We start from the raw sequence: 21489 nt of genomic DNA, 5'->3' as shown, positions 1-21489 counted from the left end.
TAGTCCCCAAATTTATCAAGCTGCCAAACTTCTGACCTTTATAACATTTCCAAATTTAAATTTCCTTCTTGAGTTCAGCACCAGCTCAAAAAGTAACCTATGTACAAATGAATCTAACTGGATCAAATAATTAAAATTCTGCTCCATCTATATTTAATACAAATAAAGTACAACATATAAATGAGCACTGTATTAAAAAATTGTCAAGGTCTTCATAAAAGCCTTAAGAAAAACTCCAAAAGAATTATGCTCTTTAATTTAGTTAATATGAAATAGACCGTTGGTATAAACCAAGGGTTATATATTTAGTTTTGCTATACCTTAACATATTTCCACAAACCCTTAAGATTATGACTTTTATGATTGCAATTTTCCTAGCAGGGAAACCAAATATATAAAATTTCTTTATATCTGCAACTAATTAACAGGCGACTATAGATAAGGTACAATTTAGTCACAACACCATACAAAGATATCTAAATAGGGGTTGGGGATTTAGCTCAGTGGAAGAGCACTTGACTAGAAAGAGCAAGGTGCTAACCAAGATCAATCACCAGCACCAAAAACAACAAAAACAAAAAACACGCTTTTTCTTTAAAACATTATTGCTTAGTTTTATAAATGGTGAATTTTAAACAAATTGTTACTTCTATAATTTTATCTACATTTCTATCCTTGCAAATCATAGTTGGGCAAGTAATAGTTTTTAAACTAAATTGATTGTAAACAAATGCTCATTTGGTAGCATATATTCTCCTTTAGCTTCCTATTTACTATCATCAGTCCTAAAAAGAATTAACTACCCTAGGGAAACAACACAGAGCAGCTGCTTTTCTTTAAGGTTTTCAAGCATTATAGGAACAATGATCCATGAAAAATCTGATAGAAATTTAAACAGTTCATCTCAATTCCTAATTATGGGATAACAGAGACATGGAAAAGACAAAGGTGCCTTTTATTTCACTATTTAACATAACAGAAATACTAAGAAATACTGCAATGATGTTATTGAGCAATGATGTTATTCTTCAAGGATGGGGGTCAAAACCAGTGAGGAGAAATAAATAATCAACATTATAGAACTTAAAAGGAAGATGGGAGGCACAGAAAGAGAAAATGACTTTGGCTTTGAGAACCTCACACGTTGACCCTGAAATGCCAGATTTAAAAACAACAAAAAGAAGCCATCCCTTCATCACATACTACTCAGTATTATGAAACTGCCACAGCTTTTGTTTCTTCCCATTCAATCGGCGATCTCTTTTTGTTTTTCCTGCTTTTTGGTGGTAGGTAGTTCAAGACTTGCCCATTGCATGGGCTCAGCTTTTCTCATGGTGATCTCAATCTTAGTTGCAGTCATAGTTACATAACTTCGCTTCACATCAATCACCTAAAATGTATCAAGGAGTGAGAAAAAGGTTAAATGCTTTCATAGACTCAGTGGAAAACGTTCTTACTTCCCTAAAAATTCCAAACCTATGCTTTAAACCCATTTTTATTCCAGGTTAAACTTCTTGATAATATAACTTACATACTTGAATTTCTTGGTAAGTGGTATACTATGCCTTTTTAAAAACAGTATTTTAAATTTTCAGAAAAATACTGATGGATTCGTAATACTTACACCCCATAATTTCACGTTTTGATGAAATTCCTTCTCTCCTTCAAACACAATGTGTACATTTAACTAAAAGACACAGAAAAAGTGAGCATGAGTTTTATTTTGGTGCTGAGGATGGAACCTCAGTACACAGACTGTACACAATCTACGTATTGAGCCACAACTCAAAAGAAAGTTAACTGCTTAACCAATAAACAGGTAGAGGGTTTATGAAAACCAACACTGGTTATGAAAATAAAATCACATTTTTGTGAAACTGTCAATATTATAAGTTTTTCTTCATTAAAAAAACATTAACAGGAAGTGGCACTGTGGCTCAAACGGTAGAGCGCTAGCCTTCAGCTGAAGAGCACAGGGACAGCACCCAGGCCCAGTGTTCAAGCCCCACGACCGACAAAATAAATAAATAAATAAATAAATAACAGAAAAGCAAAACTGACCTGAAGTTTCACACTGAGAACTAAATATCTTATTACTTGCTAACTCTTTAAGCTACTGAATTACCTAGCAAACTGTGTTGAAAGAAAATTGTAACATGGGAATTTTCATCTGAAATTCTAAGAGTAATTTAAAATTATGTTTTCCATGAAAAATAAGGATATTTTATAAGACATTAATACAAAAAGCATGTTTAACAATTATTACTATTAGTTGTGTACTTACCAATGTACTATTTGCTTCTACTCGACTAAGTTCTGGAAGAGAATTTTTAGCATAGACTGAAATTGTGACTTCACCTCCAGTCTGATGCCAGTCATGCCTACATGGAACAACTTTTTTCCCCTGTAATAAAAGAAATTTCTTTAATTGTTTTAACAAAATACAAAGTATCTTATTAGTTTTATGATATCTGAACATGACTATACCATCCAGTTAAGTTTTTCTCTTTTAAGACCACGATGTTTCTAGACACAAAACTTTAAGGTCTTAAGAAAATTTATCCAGTTTTATGTTGTGTAGGCAACCAACATTCTGATACGTTATCTATATCTACTTCTAATCACCCTCCTCATCTCTATACTCTCTAGGCTTCACACTAATATGCAAAAAAAAATATATATATATATATAAAATATATATATATATATATATATATATATATATATATATATATAAAGCATGGTTTACAAACAAGGCTTTCTACTACCTAGTATTATATAATAGTGTTTGTAAATAGTGCAACTCTTTATTTCACCCCAAATAACCTATGTTTAAGTTCAAATTTTTAAAATTATTGAAATTATTTAAAAAAGAAAATTTATCCAGTTTTGATTTTCAATAATCATTTTAAAAAACAACAACCAAAAAGACCCTCAGGATACAGTCAGAATGGCATTTGCTCAATGGGAAAAACCATATAACATATTAACCTCATGTATAGGTAACTGATATTTACATGTGAGAACTGGAGAGGAAAAAAAAACCCTTAAGAGTTTTTAACTATCTTACTTTTATTGAGTCGCTTTGTCCTTTTATATTATCATGCAGAAAAATGTGGGAATTTACAGAAGTGTTCTTTTGATCAACATCAAACAATTCAGGAAGTATCACAGTATATTATAAAACAATGTGAACAAAACATACATCATCATTTCCTCAAGAGTATTACTCTAAAATCTTTTATCATACTAGAAACATTTTATTTTTTCAAAACTTCTTTTTTTTTTTTTGGGTCTGGTCGTGGAGCCTGAACTCTGGGCCTTGGCGCTGTCCCTCAGCTCTTCAGCTCAAGGCTAGCACTCTATCACTTGAGCCACAGTGCCACTTCCAGCTTTTTTCTTTTTGCTTATGTGGTGCTGAGGAATCGAACCCAGGGCCTCAGGCATGCAAGGCAAGCGCTCTACCACTGAGCCACCTTCCCAGCCCCTATTTTTTCAAAACTTCTATAGGTGACTTGAAAATTTACAATTTTTTTTAAGTAAGTTATATGAACTTAAAAGTTTACTGCATTGCATTACTGCCAATACAGGACAAAAGATTGAGCACATAATTTAAACAGATGATAGCAGCCAACACACAGAACAAAGATCATTCGGCAATAAATTGTTTTCCTTCCTGTAATTTTAAGAGCTTTGAGGGGATTATATGCACAACCCCATGTCTTTTAAAAAAGTTGTCCAAAGGGGCTTGGAAGGTGGTTCACTGGTAGAGTGCTTGCCTTACATGTACAAGGTCCTGGGTTCGATTCCTCAGCACCACATAAACAGAAAAAGCCGGAAGTGGCACTGTGGCTCAAATGGTAGAGCACTAACCTTGAGCTGAAGAGCTGAGGGACAGCGCCCAGGCCCAGAGGCCCAGGCCCCAGGACCAGGAAAAAAGTAAAAATAAAAAAAGCTGCCCAAGTAACTATTCAAAAATCAGCTATCTATATGTTTCCCTCACAAAGGGGAATAGCACCTATTTAACTGGAAGAATTTCAAAATAAAACAATAAAAACCTAGTTGATCTATGCAGTTGTTTAGATCTGTGGTGCAACAATGAGATGTATAAGTTGTTATGCTGAAAACAAGTTTACAACTTTGGTCGTGGAGGGGAAGAGGGGAGGATGGGAAGGGATGGGAAGGGGAAACAAAGGAGGAGGCTACAATGCTTGTTAAGGAATGTACTCATTATCTTGCCCATGGAATTGTAACCCCTCTGTACAGTATTTTCACAATTAAAAAAAAAAAAACAAAACAAAACATCTATACAGGGAAGAACATATGCTTTTACGGGCATTCTCAAACAAGTTTGCAATCCTCTTCCTTGGCCACTAGGTGGAGTACTTGAGGCTAAAGTGTGTTTCAAGGTTTTTAGTGGCCCATCTAATAATAGTACCAAATTAACAGAAAAGTATTAGAAAACAAAAAATGGCAACAGCCTAAAAAGTTAATTTTAATTTAAAAGACAAAGGTGAATTAATTTTCAGCAGTCTAAGTATGTCCCAAAACCCTACAGATTTGCACCAACATAATAGCTATTTTCTGATTAAACACTATTGTGAAAGCTCTCTTCAGCTTCATTTTAATTTGTAGGAATGTTAATGATATACTCTGATGGAATGATTTTTTTTTTTTTAATTTAAAAACTCTTGGGGCTGGGAAGGTGGCTCAGTGGTAGTGTGCTTGCTTTGCATGCATGAGGCCCAGGATTCAATTACTCATAACCACATAAGCAGAAAAGGCCGTAAGTGGAGAGGTGGCTCATGTGGTAGAGTGCTCACCTTGAGCTGAAGAGCACAGGGACAGCACCCAGGCCCAGAGTTCAAGCCCCATGACCGACAAAAAAGAATAAAAATAAAAAATAAAAGCTCTCTTAAAGGGGCTGGGAATGTAGTTTATGAAGCCCTGGGTTCCATTCCTCAATACCACATATACAGAAAAAGCAGGAAGTGGCATTGTGGCTCAAGTGGTAGAGTACTTGCCCTGAGCAAAAGAAGCTCAGGGACAGTGTCCAGGTCCTGAGTTGAAGCCTCAGGACTGGCAAAAAAACAACAACAACAAAAAAAAGAACTTTTAAAAATGATTTAGATGAATACAGTATGTTACCATGAAATTACTTACAGCATCCTTTTTTGTCCACATATGTTTTCCTGTTGTACAACCTTCTTGAGCCAAAAATGTGTTAAAATCAGATGTTTTCCTCCTACAACAGCTCCAATATTTCATCCTTTAACAGAAGAAAGATTTCACAATCAATGAAGTCCAGAACTACTATAGTGACAAAAACCAAGTCACTCATATGACTCGAAATATAGTCCTTACAAGTATTACATTATTAAAGTGTTCCAGATATATATTATCAGGAAGACTAATTTAAAATTGAGGGTGTTTTATACTGATTGTGTAATCCAAAATTACATTTACTCAGTAATTCTGAGTAAAATCAATTAAAAACTGAAAAAATTTAAGTCTGCTTTCCACTGACAACCCACACTCTGGATCAAAAGCAATCTTCACATTTTAATAACACATTGAAAAACAGATAAACAAATTGAAAAGCAATGTCTCCAAATAAGTAAAAACCATTATTAATTTGTGCAGAAAAATACAAACACAGCAAGTTAAGAGTCACAACAGAACTACAAGTTTAAAACCTGAATCATGAAGTGGCTCTGACTCAAGTGGTAGAATGCTAGCCTTGAGCACAGAGGCTCAGGGACAGCACCCAGCCCAAGTTCAAGCCCCACAACCAACCAAAAATAAAAAAGACCTGAAGCATATGAAAACAAAAAACTTTAACATAATACTGTGTCAATGAGCTATAATTTAATGTAAAAGATAAGCTCTCAACCAAGGACTGAGGAAAAGAATGGGATTCCTTGAATAAACAGTCCCGTAACAGCACTAAACGTCTGACAATACAGCAGGATATATTTTCCAAGAAAAAGTGAATTTAAACTACACATATACTGCTGTATATACCTGCAATCACAGGGAGCTAAATCATGAGAATTGTATCTACACAACTTAGTGAGATCCTGCCTCAAAAAAAAACAGAACGATTGAAAAATACTGGATTGGGCTAACTGAAACTTTGTGTTTTCATGTGTTAAGATGAATCCAATTGTTAGGTTATTGTAGTGATTAAAGTGGAATGTAGGTAAAATTCTATGTAACATTTCATTGTAAATAACTAAAAATAAAGGTTCATCATTTCTAACTTTTACCATAAAGTAAATCTGTCATGCATAAATTACCCCTCATGGAATATAGGTACTCCAGAATGATATATACAGACTTCTTCTAGACTTTGCGGACCCTGATATGTCTAAAAGAAAAAAATATAAAGCAAAAGGAATTAACTGGTTATCACTCAATTACATCTCAGACATATAGTACTATGAACTTTGTCAAACATTCAAGAAATAACAAGAATCATATTTAACAGCAGTTAAGTTCCTTCCAAGGAGCTTTCATTCCATTAAGGAATGAAAAAAATTACCTATTGTAAGACATGATTAAATTTTAGGTCCCTATGAGAGAAACTAGTAGAAAAGTATACAACAAAGTATATTAAGATTCTTTCAGCCTTTGGCGTATGATACTATCCAGCCACATTTGGGTATTTAATATCAGTTAATTTAAGTATTAAGTCCAACATATCTGGAAATTTTAGAATGATGATTTTTTTAATCCCTACAACTGTTCAAACAAGTGACAGAACTATATGCATACCCATAGTTTTTCTGGAAGATATGGGTCCTACAGCTGCTGTAGGTGAAGACTCTACAGATAAATTAATAAAAATGTTAACAAAACATGGGTGCAGCTGGTAGCACATTGTCTTTCAATTTTTGTATTCATATTACAACAAATAAGATTTGGTATGTCTCCCTACTGCCCCAACTCTATTCCTCTTATCTTTTTGGAGTTGATGAGACCACATCTAATCTTCCAAATCTCTGAAGCAAAATTCTGAAGGTCCATTTCAGTTTCTTATCTCTTCCTAACATATAGTCTACTATGTAGAAAATTAACTACTTCCAATGAGTTTGACCTGTAAATATTTATTAGTTTAGTTTAGTTTCTCTTCCTCATAAAGTAGATTTCAGGTGATCAGACTGTACTGTTGTCTACCAAGTCATTCTCCACCCCTTCATTTCTTTCCCTTACCATCTTATTAGTTTCAAATTACAGCAACAATCTTGGTATGTACCATGCACTTCCTACAAAAATCAATTCCACATGTTTTGAATATCTAAATCTGCCTCTTAACAGAAAAATGTTACTCTAAGGGAAAATATTCATAGCCCTGAAGTATTTGTGAAATTACACATAGAACAGTACTACTCATAAGAGACGGACAAACCATGTTCTGTGAAAATTATAAATGACTTCTGTTTATCAAAGGATAATGAAAAGGCACAGTATCTAAGACAAAAGACTAAAAATAAAGGTAAGAGATTGTACACATTTCTCTAGTAAAGCTGGATAGTAAACATTAAAACAGGTACACAACATTACTACTAGGAAAGTATAAATTATAACCATACTATACACCTTAAGTAAGGCTTAACTTCCCAGTATTAAAGAGTATAGCTGTTACTATGTCCTTTAATTCGATGCAACAGATTTAGTTATCATTCTTAACTATTTTTAATACTACTTACTACTCATCTCATTTCCACTAGTTATGTCCTCTTTTATTTTTCTTTCCATGTTCAGAACTGCTATAACTGTCCAAAACTCGATAGTGTCTCCATTACTCTCTCATTTACACTAACTTTCTCATTTCAAATTAGCATTCCCATTTTGTTACTGCTGCTGCTGTTTTGTTGTTTTGTTTTGTTTTTGTCAGTCATGGGGCCTGAACTCTGGGCCTGGGTGCTGTCTCTCAGCTCTTCAGCTCAAGGCTAGTGCCCTACCACTTGAGCCACAGTACCACCTGGCTTTTTCTGCTCATGTGGTGCTGAGGAATCGAACCTAGGGCCTCATACATGCAAGGCAAGCACTCTACCACTGAGCTACCTTCCCAGCCACCCATACCCCTACCCCTACCTCCACCCCTGCTGCTGGCTTTTATATTACTGGGATCTTGAATTCCAGGCCTCAAGCTGTTGCTGGGGTTTCTTTGCTCATGCCTGATGCTCTACTAATTGAGCTATGCCTCCAGTTCAATCATTGCATTTTATTCACTACCTCTGCCTCATGTACATGTGAATATACTTACATTTTAATTTCATAATAAGTGATCTGAAACTTAACAGAAAACCTAAAATCCCACCCAACTTTTACTTTTTCAGTTTATGGCATCACCATAATGAAGAAATATAATCCATAAAGCAAGTATTGCCAATACTTTCCAAATACTCATTCTACATGGATTTGCTATGTGCTAGGTACTGGACTACCATTCAAAGCTAAAACTAAGAATAAAGCAAAACCTACTATTTCAAATCTTTCCATGGAGGCAATCACAAAGTGAATAGATGATACCAAAATAAGTCAACAGTGCCACTGAGGGGAAAAAAAGGAGAGGAGAAATAGAGGGTATGTCAACAAGAGAAAGTCTGATCAACATGTTAAATTGGGTGTAGCAGAAAGATCAAGAATTAAGAGAACATGAGACCTATAAAGTAAATTAAAGGCCAGTCTAAGCTACACAGTGAAACCCTGAATCAAAACAAGTAAGAAACCTCAAACACTTCTACCTAAAACAGGTAATGGCTTACTATTAACATTTAGAAGAGTCTAAATCACTCTTCACCGTTACAATATCTCCATAAGCTGGTCTATTTCTTTACCCAGTAGTTTGCTCTTGTTCAAGTTTTTCTGACCCAGTATTCTTTGAACATCCCATCTCTAAAGCCTCTAATCATGTTGTTCCCCTCTATCCATAGCTCTCTTCCCAAGATTTAACAACTCATTTTCTACATTATTCAGAATCCTGATTTAGTGTCACCACATGAAAAGAACTTCACTGACAATCTTAACCACACAAGTTCCTTAGTCTGCTTTATAGCCATGTCTAACAATTTCTAACATCTATTTGCCTATTTGTAACTTCCCACAAGAACAATGTTCTAGTATCTAAAACAATGTGTAGTACATGCTAAATGCTCATGCACAAATTATATTCTATAATTGTATTAGACTGTTTTTGTTCAGTCCCTAATCCAAGTTTGTAATCTCAGCTGTCAATATAATGCCCAAGATATAACACACAATTGTTTGCTAAAATGGTAGTGAATACTTCTTTGCTTTAAAATAGTTTCAGTGCAATTTTATCTGTGTAATCCTAGCTATTCAGGAGGTTACAGTCTGAGGATCAAGGTTTGAAGACAGCTCAGGAAGGAATAGTCCTTAAGACTTATCTCTTATTAGCAAGCAAAAAACGGAGGTGGTAGTATGGTTCAAGTAGGAGAGCACAGCCTTGAGCAAAAATGCTAGGGAGAGTGCCTGGGCTCTGATTTCAAGCCCCAGCACTGGCACCAAAAAAACAAAAGTTTTATTTCATAACATCACAGATTTAGAATACATACCTTGGAACACCCTCCATTTTTACATGAGGTCCCAACTTTAATTTCATCACCATCTTCTTCTAAAATGAAAAATAATTATTTTACCACTGTCATTCGTAAAAAAGGTAAACAAATTAAAATATTAAAATAGAATTTCACTGTAGTACCATTCTTTTTTTTTTTTGCTAGTCATGGGGCCTGAACTCTGGGCCTGGGCACTGTCCCTTAGCAATTCAGCTCAAGGCTAGCACTCTACCACTTGAGCCACAGCTCTACTTCCGGCTTTTTCTGCCTATGTGGTGCTGAGGAATTGAACCCAGGGCCTCATTCATGTATGGCAAGCACTCTACCACTGAGCCACCTTCCCAGCCCTGAAGTACCATTCTTAAATAGTAATATGTCATATTTTCAATATGTCATATTAAAAAAAAACTTTAGGTTTTATTAAGATCACCAAAATTACATAAGAGCTAATTATATAATGTAATATCTTTATTTTGCTAAAAGAGAAATCATGAAATAATTTTTGCCTCCTCATTAGGCATAGGTCAGAAAAAAAATTAAAGATACTTAATATTAATAAGCATTTTCAATTATCAAAGAAATTTAAATGTTATTCTCATATTCAATAAAAATTTAACAGAAAGAATCACATATTCATTTTGTGGAATTATTTACACTTAAGAAAAGTCAACTCAGTCGGGTGCTGGTGGCTCACGCCAGTAATCCTAGCTACTCAGGAGGCTGAGATCTGAGGATTGCGGTTCAAAGACAGGCCGGGCAGGAAAGTCCGTGAAACTCTTATCTCCAATAAACCACCAGAAAAGCCATAGCTCAAGTGGTAGAGTGTTCATCTTGAGCTGAAGAGCGCAGGGACAGCGCTCAGGCCCAGATTTCAAGCCCCATGACCGGAAAAAAAAAAAAGAAGAAGAAGAAGAAAAGAAAAGTCAACTCATTATTACATGGTGGTATATTTTCAAACATATTTTGCAAACTACTTCTGTGCCTACGATGACTGCTTACATTGTACAGAAAAAAATAATAATAAAGCTTACCTTTCTTTTCTTCTTCACTTCCCGATGACAGTTTAAGTTTATCGAGTGCTTGTTTTAGGGAGGCAGAAATTTTTAATTCCAAGTTTGTCATTGGTTCATCTGGGCTGGAGAATTTCAAATCTTATTACCATTTTTATTTAACATATCAAAATGTTTATTCATACTTAAGCTGTAAAATGTGCTTTATGAGAAGTTGTGTATCAAATGTTCCTCATGAAAAGCATTTTACAAATAACTGCAATAATCTACCTACACTTAAACTTTTAATAAAGTTTTTACATTAAAATATTTGCCCTCAAGTAGTTATGCCATAGTATATTCAATTATTTATGAACAGGGCTAATAGGATGGAGTAATGGTAGAGGAAATGACCCGAAAAATAACATCTATTCCATGCCCAAGCAAAATGCTGAGACCATAATAGGCAATCTTTAGCTGAGATCTAAGGATTGTGGTTTAAAGCCAGTCTGGGCAGGGAAGTCTGTGAGACCCTTATCTCTACTAAACTACTAAAAAAGCCACAAGTAGAGCTGTGGCTCAAGTACTGCAGCAAAAGAAAAGAAGCTCAGGGACAGCATCCAGGCTGAATTTATGCTTATTCTTAGCAGTAGAGACCAATTTACCTATGCATCTTTTACAGATAATTTATTTTATGTTGGCCTATAAAATCAGATATACTGGCAAGGCAATTTCTACAATGATAAAACCTGCTCATCATGACTGTTTTATATATACTGTTTACAGCTACTCATCAAACCAGTATTAAAAGCATTAATAAATGCAGCAATAACATATACCATCTCCTTAGCCACTTGGAAGGCTGAGAGGTAGGAGGCTTCATCAAGTTTGAGGCCAGGCCATGCTACACATCAAGATCCAGAGCAGCCTGGACTACATAATGCACAGTCTCAAAAGAGCAAAAAGAAGACAAAATGTTTCATTTCCCTCACTGCCTCTTATGTAAAACTATTAGTAACCCTTCATTTAAAAATCGCATCTACTCATATTATTGTTATAGTAGATCCCGCAGAAACATAGAAATGAAGAATAGAGCCATGCAGCCCTCTCATCTTTATCATACATCTGTGTGTATGTGTGTGCATGTATATGTATGTGTGTGTGTGTATATATATATGTATATACATATACATAATTTTTTTGAATTGACCAGCAAGACACATAGAATAAAATCTTTCTGAGTAGTTTATCTGTACTTCCAAATGTAAATGGGAAACAGGCATCAGGTATCTTAGGGTTCTTATCCTTGTTCTATATTATTTGATAGATGAATTAAAATTTTACTGGGGTTGTGAATTGTTTCTGAGCTATTTAACCAAATTCAAAAAGGACAGAGAGCATAAGCCATTTGTTTAAATGCTGCAGTTTAGTTTTAAAACATTTAGTACTCAAGTGCAGTTTACCTTGTGTAACAAACCTACTACGCATGTAGCAATTTCTTTTTCTTTTAATTTTATTTTATAGTAAGGATTATGAACACAGAAGTTAGTTAAAAGTAATGAGTATATTTCTTCTTGAACATTGTTGTATGTAGGATTTTCAAACATCCTATTTGATCAAAAGGTGATTCTGAACAATCTAATTCTACTTTATAATAAGTAAAAGCTATTTTAAGACTCAGACACTTCACCTAACCACACAGATTAAAAGCTAACATCAATAGAACAGTAGTTGTCCAGCATGGTAACAGTACAGTGATTAGGCCTCTTTTTCAATTCAAACTAACTCCATGAAAAACCAACTTTACCATGCCACAAAATAGATAGGCCTAGCAAAAGAAAGACATGTGACTCAACTCAAATGGAACATACATCAGTAGTCATGGTGGCATAAGCAAAATGTACAGAGTTCATCAAATTGAGAAGGTATAAATGAAAAGGTTATGTAAGAGAAAAACCAAAGGGTGGTCTATATAGTAGTTACAAATGCTACTAGACAAATAAGAAAAGGAAACATTATGAACAACTGCTACTACTCAAGTTTGATGAAATAAGCAATGACATAAAGCATACCTGGGTCTTTTTATTGCTTCTACTGGCTTGGGGGCTTGAATGATGTGTTCCTGAAACCTGGGTTTCAATTCAGATAGTTCTTTCTTCTCAGTAGTCTTTACTTCAGGCTTGACTGGTTCAGGTGGTTTCTCACTATTATGTCTACCTTTAGTACAGCCCTGTTAGTAAAAGATACTAATTATGAAGCATCTACTTCACAGGCCATGAAATATTTTTATTGCATGGACTCATTTTAAGAAATGAAAAACAAAACTCCAAATTTGCTATTATTTGTAAAATAGTTTTTACCTCTCATACTTAAAAAAAAGCCTTCACACTTATTTATATCATTCACAAATTAAGAAGTCCTTGACTTTATAACCCTGGGCAAGATAATGTCTAAGGTGTAGGTAATGACAGGGGTGTGTGTGTGTGTGTGTGTGTGTGTGTGTGTGTGTGTGTGTGTGTGTGTGTGTGTGTGTGTGTGTGTGTGTGTGTGTGTGTGTGTGTGTGTGTGTGTGTGTGTGTGTGTGTGTGTGTGTGTGTGTGTGTGTGTGTGTGTGTGTGTGTGTTAATGTCTAAGGTGTAGGTAATGACAGGGGTGTGTGTGTGTGTGTGTGTGTGTGTGTGTGTGTGTGTGTGTGTGTGTGTCAGTTGTGGGGCTTGAACTCTGAGCCTGCGCGCTGTCCCTCAGCTCTTCAACTCAAGGCTAACGCTCTACCACCTGAGCCACAGCACCACTTCTGGTTTTCTGAGTGGTTTATTTGAGATAAGAGTCTCACAGACTTTTCCTGCCGGAGCTGCCTTTGAACCACGATCCTCAGATCTCAGCCTCCTGAGTAGCTAAGATTACAGGCGTGAGCCACCAGGGCTTGGCATGACAGTTTTCTTTCTTAGTGGTATATACAATAATAGTGCATCTCAATGATATCTAAGATTTGATAAGTAATTGCCTACCAGTTCCTTCTTGATGTTTTTTCAAGACTACTAAAATCAAGAACCTAAAATGACAAATGAGTAATTAGTATCTTACAACCTTAGTCTCCCAAACAGACAAATTATTTATTTTAGAGGCTGTAGAAAGTACGTAAACTCCATTTTAAGGGTAAGGTATTATCTAGTAATGAGGATCCATTAATATATACTACAATTTAATTCAAATCCGATACTTCCTATAATAGGCATTTTTAAGGAAAATTATCAAGACGCAAAACAGTACTTACTACAATGCTTAAGAAATCAGAAAAATCAGTTGTTCTTCTCTTACAGCAAGACCAACCCTATAAAAGGTAAGAAAGAAGCACTGAAAAATTTATCTCCTTAGAAACCATGACCTATATACATCTTGGTAAGTATCTCATCGAATCCTAAAGTAATTTCCATATACAAAATTTCAGTTTGACAATTCTGTACATGGTTATCATAATCAAGTAAAATGATTTTTAGTGTTTGATTTTTAATAATTAGTATCTTATGAATTATTGTCAAAAACACCTTAAAATAGAAAACCATGAGTAACATTTGATTCCCCCAAAAAACTAGGTTAGATATTATTTTAAAAGTATTGTATATTTGAGCTAATGATGCAACTTAGGGGCAGAATACCCTAAACCATCAACAACAAGAAATCATAATCACATATTTAAAGGATCTGGGGAATAAGTGAAGGTGTTTGACTTAGCAGAATGCCAGCCTTACAAGCATGAGGCCCCTTACACCCTAGAACCACCAAAAAAAAAAAAAAAAAAAAAAGGAAAAGTAGAGGAAAGATAATAAAAGATAATATTACCTAATGTAGCTCAAACAGTAAACACTCTTATTTTCAGAGCACTAGAGATTACCATAGCAGCCTTCCAGGCATTCAACTTTGAAGTGAAATGATCCTTTCAGCTAGAGGCAGAAGGTATAGAAAATGTACTAATATATGTGTAATCTTATTTAACAGAGGCTATCAAATGGTCTATCAAAAATGGCTTTAAGCCGGGCGCCGGTGGCTCACGCCTGTAATCCTAGCTACTCAGGAGGCTGAGATCTGAGGATCGAGGTTCAAAGCCAGCCCGGGCAGGAAAGACCGTGAGACTCCTATCTCCAATAAACCACCAGAAAACCGGAAGTGGCGCTGTAGCTTAAGTGGCAGAGTGCTCGCCTTGAGCTGAAGAGCTGAGGGACAGCGCCCAGGCCCAGAGTTCAAGCCCCACGACCGACAAAAAAAAAAGAAAAATGGCTTTAAGTTATCATTTCTAATTCCAATAGGGAACAGGGAAATAGAAATGCAGGAGTCTTCAGGTACCAAACAGATTACGAACTGATCTGTATGTATCTACCTGACCTCTTGTTTCTCTGTCTATTCTATAAAAAAGTATAATCCTGCTGCTTGGTATAATATACACTTTCAGGTTTAATCTATTTTCTTTTTTAAAAGAAAAGTCTGAATTACAAAACATTTAATTTTCCTTTTGAAATTTAATTGTATTCTGAATTAAGATGAACCAATTACCACAATCTTAAATATATAGAGGGCTTAAACATCATCCATAATCAAAAATTTTATTCTGGGGACTGGGAAAATAGCTCAGTGGTAGAGTGCTTGCCTTGCATGCAGGAGGCCCTGGGTTCAATTCCTCAGCACCACATGAGCAGAAAAAGTCAGAAGTGGCACTGTGGCTCAAGTTTTAGAAAGTTAGGCCTTTAGCTGAAGAGTTGAGGGACAGCACCCAGGCCCAGAGTTCAGGCCCCACAACCAGCAAAAAAAAAATTAAAATTAAAAAAAAAATTTATTCTAAAGCTGGGCCAGTGGCTCACAACTGTAATCCTAGCTACTCAGGAGGCTGAGATCTGAGGATTGCAGTTCACAGCCAGCCTGGGCAGGAATGTCCATGAGACTCTTATCATCTCTCATTAACTAACAGAAAACCGGAAGTGGTGCTGTGGCTCAAGTGGTAGATTGCTGGTCTTGCACTGAAGAGCTGAGGGACAGCGCCCAGGCCCAGAGTTCAAGACCAATGACCAACAAAAAAAAAAAAAAAATACAGACATAGTTATGACAGGTACTGGGACATATCACTGGAAAGCCATCAATACAAACTAGGTGTTCACAAATACCAGTGCATGCCAGTGCCTATCTAGCTATTCAGCACTAGAAGAAAAAGGATAATGGGGGAGTGGGGGGAGGATGGGAAGAGATGAGAAGGGGAAACAAAGGAGGAGGCTACAATACTTGATAAGAAATGTACTCATTATCTTGCCCATGTAATTGTAACACCTCTGTACAGTATTTTCACAATAAATATATATATATAAAACAAAAAAAGAAAAAAGAAAAAGGATAAAATGTAAAATCTGACTATTCTCTTGCTGTCTTTTCTTGAGTAAACTATTCTTTTCTTTGAATAGTCCCTTTCTAATGTTAAAATATTCATTCTTATTAATTTCTTGCTTGGTTAAATAAAACACTGATAATGTAACATTTTATCTGAAATTTAATGAGATATATAAAATTCTATAGTTTCTGTGAGGTTAGGCTGACAAAAATATAGAATACAGTAGAACAAATACAGTAGAACAAAAACATTTTTAGCTACTGTAACGGATTTTTGGGGGAGGGATCCGGTCGTGGGGCCTGAACTCTGGGCCTGGGCACTCTCCCTCAGCTCTTCAGCTCAAGGCTAGTGCTCTACCACTTGAGCCACATCGCCACTTCCAGCTTTTTTCTTTTTGCTTATGTAGTGCTGAGGAATTGAACCCAGGGCCTCATGCATACAAGGCAAGCGCTCTAACACTGAGCCACCTTCCCAGACCCCTATAACTGATTTTATGTTACCAAGAAGATACATACATGGACATAGGATTTACTTAATCATTCATCCATTCTTGGCATTCACTTGACACTTGAGGACACAGACTAACTCAATGAGAGAAAACAGGAATCTAAAGACAGATCTCCTAGAGTTAGGAGATATGGAAAGAAAACAGAATAAAAGAAAAAGTACAAAAAAAAAAAAGTAAACAGTATATGGTAGTCCAAGAAAGAAGAATTTCCCCCAAGGTAATAGAAACATTCCTACAGAACCAGCTTCAACATTCAGATCAAAGTAGAATCAGGTCTGTTCTGTTTTCATCACTCAGAACCGCGAAAACAAAACTTATTTACTGTACAAATTAGTTTAGATCTCAATATCTATCAGTTAAATGTCCAGTAGCCAGTTACTTTCTGGAAAGTATCATTAGAAAATTACAAGGGTAGTAATACAAAAACATGTAAGACCCTTCAATTTCTGAAAACAAAAGTAGACTAAACCCATAGCAGGCTACCACAGCATTTTCTTTAAAAATATACAAGGGAAACTTTGCAAATGTATCATATTATCATATACAAGTTTTACAAATATCACCATCAACAACTGCCCAAATTAAGGAAATACAAATGTAGGTGAAAAACTAGTAATATCTCTCTTAGTAAAAACACTCAAAACTTAACATGTCTGCCCTGAAAATCACATCATGAAATGTTTAAAACAATCATTTCATCTAATACTACCATTCACAGTAGTCAACAGTAACAGATGGAAGACTGGGATTCAATAAACACTGCTTCTACTTCCTTTCAAAATTCTGAAGTGAAGAAATAATTAGGAAAGTGATTTGCAATGAAAATAAAATAATTTTAGAATTATTTTAGAAAATATCACCATCTACTGACTTCTTTGCCCTTAGTGTAGTGGAATACATGCTTAGAATACAATCTCAATGGTCATCAAAAAAGCAAAAACTCAAATTTGGAAAGTAAGGACTTGATTTCCACATTTAAAACAAACACACAAACATGTGGAAGATGAGGAGGAGGAAGAATAAACTAAAATGCAATGGAGTTCCTACCTTCAGTGCATCATGAAAGACTGGAACACCTGGGTGGTATGTGCAAGCATCTAATCATGAAACAGAAAAGAAAAACACAACTCTTAGTAACAAAGAAAAGAGTTAGTAATCAATCCCTTTCTAAGTGTGGAAAATGTTGTTCCTTAAAATTCACTAATGCTTATGTTTGCTACATTGCACAGTGTGTCAAAATAGTAACAAAACTAATTCAGAGTTTTACAGGATAGTTGGATACACCTAACTGTTGAAAAGTAACACATTGTATGCTTATTCCTCAGATCTTTGTAGCAAATTATTGAGTACAGAAACTATAAGCCATACATTTTGACCACATCCCAATACTTCCTTTATAAAAATGTCAAACTGGGGCTGGGAAGGTGGCTTAGTGGTAGAGCACTTGCCTTGCATGCATGAGGCCCTGGGTTCAATTCCTCAGCACCACATAAGCAAAAAGAAAAAAGCTGGAAGTGGCGCTGTGGCTCAAGTGGTAGAACACTAGCCTTGAGCTGAAGAGCTGAGGGACAGCCCCCAGGCCCAAAGTTCAGGCCCCACGACTGGACCCAAAAAAAATAATAAAATAAAAAAATGTCAAACTTTTAAGCAACAGATGGCATATTGTAGAAGAAAAAGGTATATTAAGAAAAAAGATGAATGATAGTCTAGGAAAGGAATTTCCCCCATTTTGCATAGTGATCTATTAAAAGTCACCTAACAGATTTGCTAAAAAGATATTTTGAAGAAATAAGCTAAATGTTTAAAAAGTTTTTGGTAGTATCTAACTTAATTCAACTCTTGTAGTTAGTGTCATTTTAAAAAGTTATGCCCAAACCAGGGGCCAGCAGCTCATGCCTATAATCCTAGCTACTCATGAGGCTGAGATCTGAGGATTGAAGTTCAAATCCAGCCTGGGGAGTAAAGTCCATGAGACTCATATCTCCATACAAACCACCAGAAAACCACTAGCCTTGAGCTAAAGAGCTGAGGGACATCACCTAGGCCCAGAGTTCAAGCCTCAAGATTGGCAAGGAAAAAAAAAAAAAGATAAGCAGTGTGGAATATTTTTAGGTAATAGACATACTCCCAGACCAGTAGTATGAGCTGGAGAAAATATTCTCTAATACCCATTAAATGTAACTTTCTTTTATAAAACTACCTTACTTTACTCAACCATTCAAGTCTAATTTCAGTTCTCTACAACTTCTGATTCCTGGGGCTGCCTTCAAACTAATTCCTAGAACTCAAGAGAAATCTCTCTCCCCAGTATTAATAGCTATTGGTACTTCCTTAATAACTATCTGCTGTAGAGGTACTATACCAAATAATGGAATAGGAATGAGTGACTTTCTGGAATAGTAAGTAAATGCATGGATTAAGCAGAGGAATCACAATTAAAAGCAGTGGTGTAATTAAGAGCTGAAGAATGGTAAGTAGACATAAATATACATATGCAGAAGAACATGATGTTTATAAGAAAATAGAATTAGAGAAAACAGTTTTGCCCAATATCAGATTTAACGCACAGACATAGGAATAAACTGCACAGATATATAAAAACCATCTTCATACGAAATAATTGCTATAATGGTTCTTGCAGAATGGTATCAGAAATGAATCGATATTGACCATATAACTAGATAGCCCCCCAAATCTGCTTTCTAAACATTTAACATCTTTGCAAAGCTTACCAGTTTTGCTCAAATTAATACTTTAAAGGGAAGAAGCCACAATACAGCAGTAGTTAATCCATGAGTCTTTCACACTGGGTTTGTATTACAAACTAAACTATACTACTTTAGAAGAGTCTATTCATAGGAGGAATAAAAATCATAAAGTGATGAAATAAGTAAATAGCATGGAAATTCTGCCATACCTTCCTAAGACAAGTCCCAAGAACAGATTAAGGGACTTTTTATCGGTCGTGGGGCTTGAACTCTGGGCCTGAGCGCTGTCCCTCAGCTCTTCAGCTCAAGGCTAGAGCCTCGGTGCCACTTCCGGTTTTCTGGTGGTTTATTGGAGATGAGTTTCACTGACTTTCCTGCCCGGGCTGGCTTTGAACCTCGATCCTCAGATCTCAGACTCCTGAGTAGCTAGGATTACAGGCATGAGCCACCAGCGCCCAACTTAAAGTTATTTTTATCAATGGAAAAAAATTTAATCTACTCTGTAACTTTCTTCTAGTCACGTTGCCTTCATCTTCCATTCATTCAACCAATTTACTTGACCAATTTAATTTATCCAATCTCTAAAACTATTCCAATCTTGCTCGAGTGAACAAATTTCCAGCAATCTTACTCCAGAGTCCCTGCGTGTCTGTACTGTTGGCCAGGAAACCGTTGAGTCACTCCAGTGGCTCTCCACTGCCTTCATTTTTTAAAATCTCCCTTGAACTCTGAACCTGAACATAATCCTTTAAAAAAACAAAAAAGGTCCCAAACAACAAAACAGCAGCCTCCTCTACATTGGACATGAGCACAGAATGTGTGCTTACAACAAGACTGTATTTTTACATAGGCTTAAAAAAAAAACTCATTCTCTCAATTTTATGATGCACTAAAAAAAAATCAGTGTCCCCTTAATGTTTACACCACTGTGCAGACGTGTTACAGCTCACAGTGTCCCCTTAATGTTTACACCACTGTGCAGACGTTACAGCTCAGTGTCCCCTTAATGTTTACACCACTGTGCAGACGCGTTAAAGCACTGCGTAGACCATACTCGTCTTTTTCTTACAATGCTGCTAAGGGATCTTGTTTCAAGTTAAAGCACTGATTTCACCTGCGTGGTAAGGTATTATCTCCAGTGCCTCAGAGACTTTGCGCGCCTTGCTCTGCCGTTTCCACGTTCGGCCCCGCGGATCTCCAGAGCCTTTCCCCTGGAGAAGCTGCACGACTGCTCTTTAACCAGGGCGGCCTCCTGAGCCCACCACACAAAATGCACCCAATACACGCTAGCCGAATTTGAGAACGTGGTGAACTCTGCCCCACTCGGCGCTTGGCCTCATTCAACCTTAAAGCAAAGGCGCGGTGACCGGCCACATGCACACCTCGTGCGGTCACGACCTTTCCCTGAACCCCGCGCCCGGGGCCAGCAGGCCCTGGGGACCCCAGGCTCGGGATCCAGCGGGGTCCAGGGAGCGGCTCCGAGGCCGCTGCGGAGCGCGCGGATCAGAAGCGCAGAGGTTCGCCGGGACTTCCTCACCGTCCCGGACTGACCATGCCCCCTCCAGGCCGAGGCTCGCGTGCGGGACGGGCACCTCCGACGGCCTTTGCCGCCGCACCACAGCGCTCTCCGCCCCCGGCCCCGGCTCGCCTCCGCCGGAGAACGGCAGGGCGGGCCGGGCGGCGGCCTCCCGGGGCCGAAGAGGGGAGCGCGGACTCGGGTAGCCCGGGGGCGCGGCGCTGGTGGGCAGCGGCGGGCGCGCGGCTGGAGCCCGGCGGAGCCCGGGCCGCCCAGGGCCTCCCGCGGCCAGGCCCGGACGCGGCTCTTACCTTCCGCGTTGGCCTCGGGGTCGAAGCGCTGGCCGCAGCCCCGGTTGTAGCAAAGCAAGGCCATTGTCTTCTCCCGAGGTCTGGGACCGGCGACAGCTCACGGCGCGACCTCCACTCCCCTGCCGCGGGACTCCGACTGACGGAGAGGGCGGTACCGGCTTCCGGAAACCGCCGGTGCGGCTTCAGGAACCTTCGCGAATGTTCCGGTCGCGCGTGCGTAAGAGCGTTGCGGAAGAGGCGGGGTGGGAAGCCGCCGGGGCCGCCCGGTTGGGGGACGGCGGAAGTCTGTCAACGTGACACACAAGGGGCGGAAGTGCGGTGACCCGAAGGCAGGAACGGGCCCTCTGGGGACGCGGGACCGAGTGCGGCCTTCCCCGCCCGCGGGCTCCCGGCCCCGCCCTCCGCGTCTGTCCCAGACGCGGCCAGCCGGGGCTATGCCGGGCCTGCAGCTGCCAGTACCCACGCCCTCCCTTGCCCTCCCTTCCCCTCCCGTGTATGT

At 37.7% G+C, this 21489-nt stretch overlaps 1 protein-coding gene across 1 annotated transcript; it reads right to left on the bottom strand.

Moving 5' to 3' along the window:
* Positions 1-937: 937 nt before the first annotated feature.
* On the bottom strand, positions 938-21146 carry Chordc1 (cysteine and histidine rich domain containing 1). Its single transcript, XM_069989546.1, has 11 exons — positions 20991-21146; positions 17503-17552; positions 13851-13907; positions 12649-12806; positions 10619-10722; positions 9585-9643; positions 6300-6370; positions 5164-5269; positions 2285-2404; positions 1625-1687; positions 938-1390 (listed from the first exon to the last, which is right to left on the bottom strand). Exons 1-11 carry the CDS (start codon positions 21052-21054, stop codon positions 1247-1249), a joined length of 996 nt encoding a protein of 331 aa, XP_069845647.1. The 5' UTR covers positions 21055-21146; the 3' UTR covers positions 938-1246.
* Positions 21147-21489: the final 343 nt, after the last annotated feature.

Source organism: Dipodomys merriami, unplaced genomic scaffold (assembly GCF_024711535.1).
Source record: "Dipodomys merriami isolate MVZ:Mamm:240054 unplaced genomic scaffold, mDipMer1.0.p SCAF_38, whole genome shotgun sequence".
Lineage (NCBI taxonomy): Eukaryota > Metazoa > Chordata > Mammalia > Rodentia > Heteromyidae > Dipodomys > Dipodomys merriami.
Note: the sequence above shows the minus strand (reverse complement) of the source record. Positions and strands in the feature narration are given on the sequence as shown.

What these genes read in the sequence shown, in the direction of transcription:
- Chordc1 (XM_069989546.1), bottom strand. Translation starts at nt 21,054, where the DNA reads ATGGCCTTGCTTTGCTACAACCGGGGCTGCGGCCAGCGCTTCGACCCC. An exon ending in CCCCGAGGCCAACGCGGAAG is followed by an intron (nt 17,553 to 20,990) that starts GTAAGAGCCGCG and finishes TTTCATGATTAG; the next exon opens with ATGCTTGCACATACCACCCA. An exon ending in TCTTTCATGATGCACTGAAG is followed by an intron (nt 13,908 to 17,502) that starts GTAGGAACTCCA and finishes TACCTTTTATAG; the next exon opens with GGTTGGTCTTGCTGTAAGAG.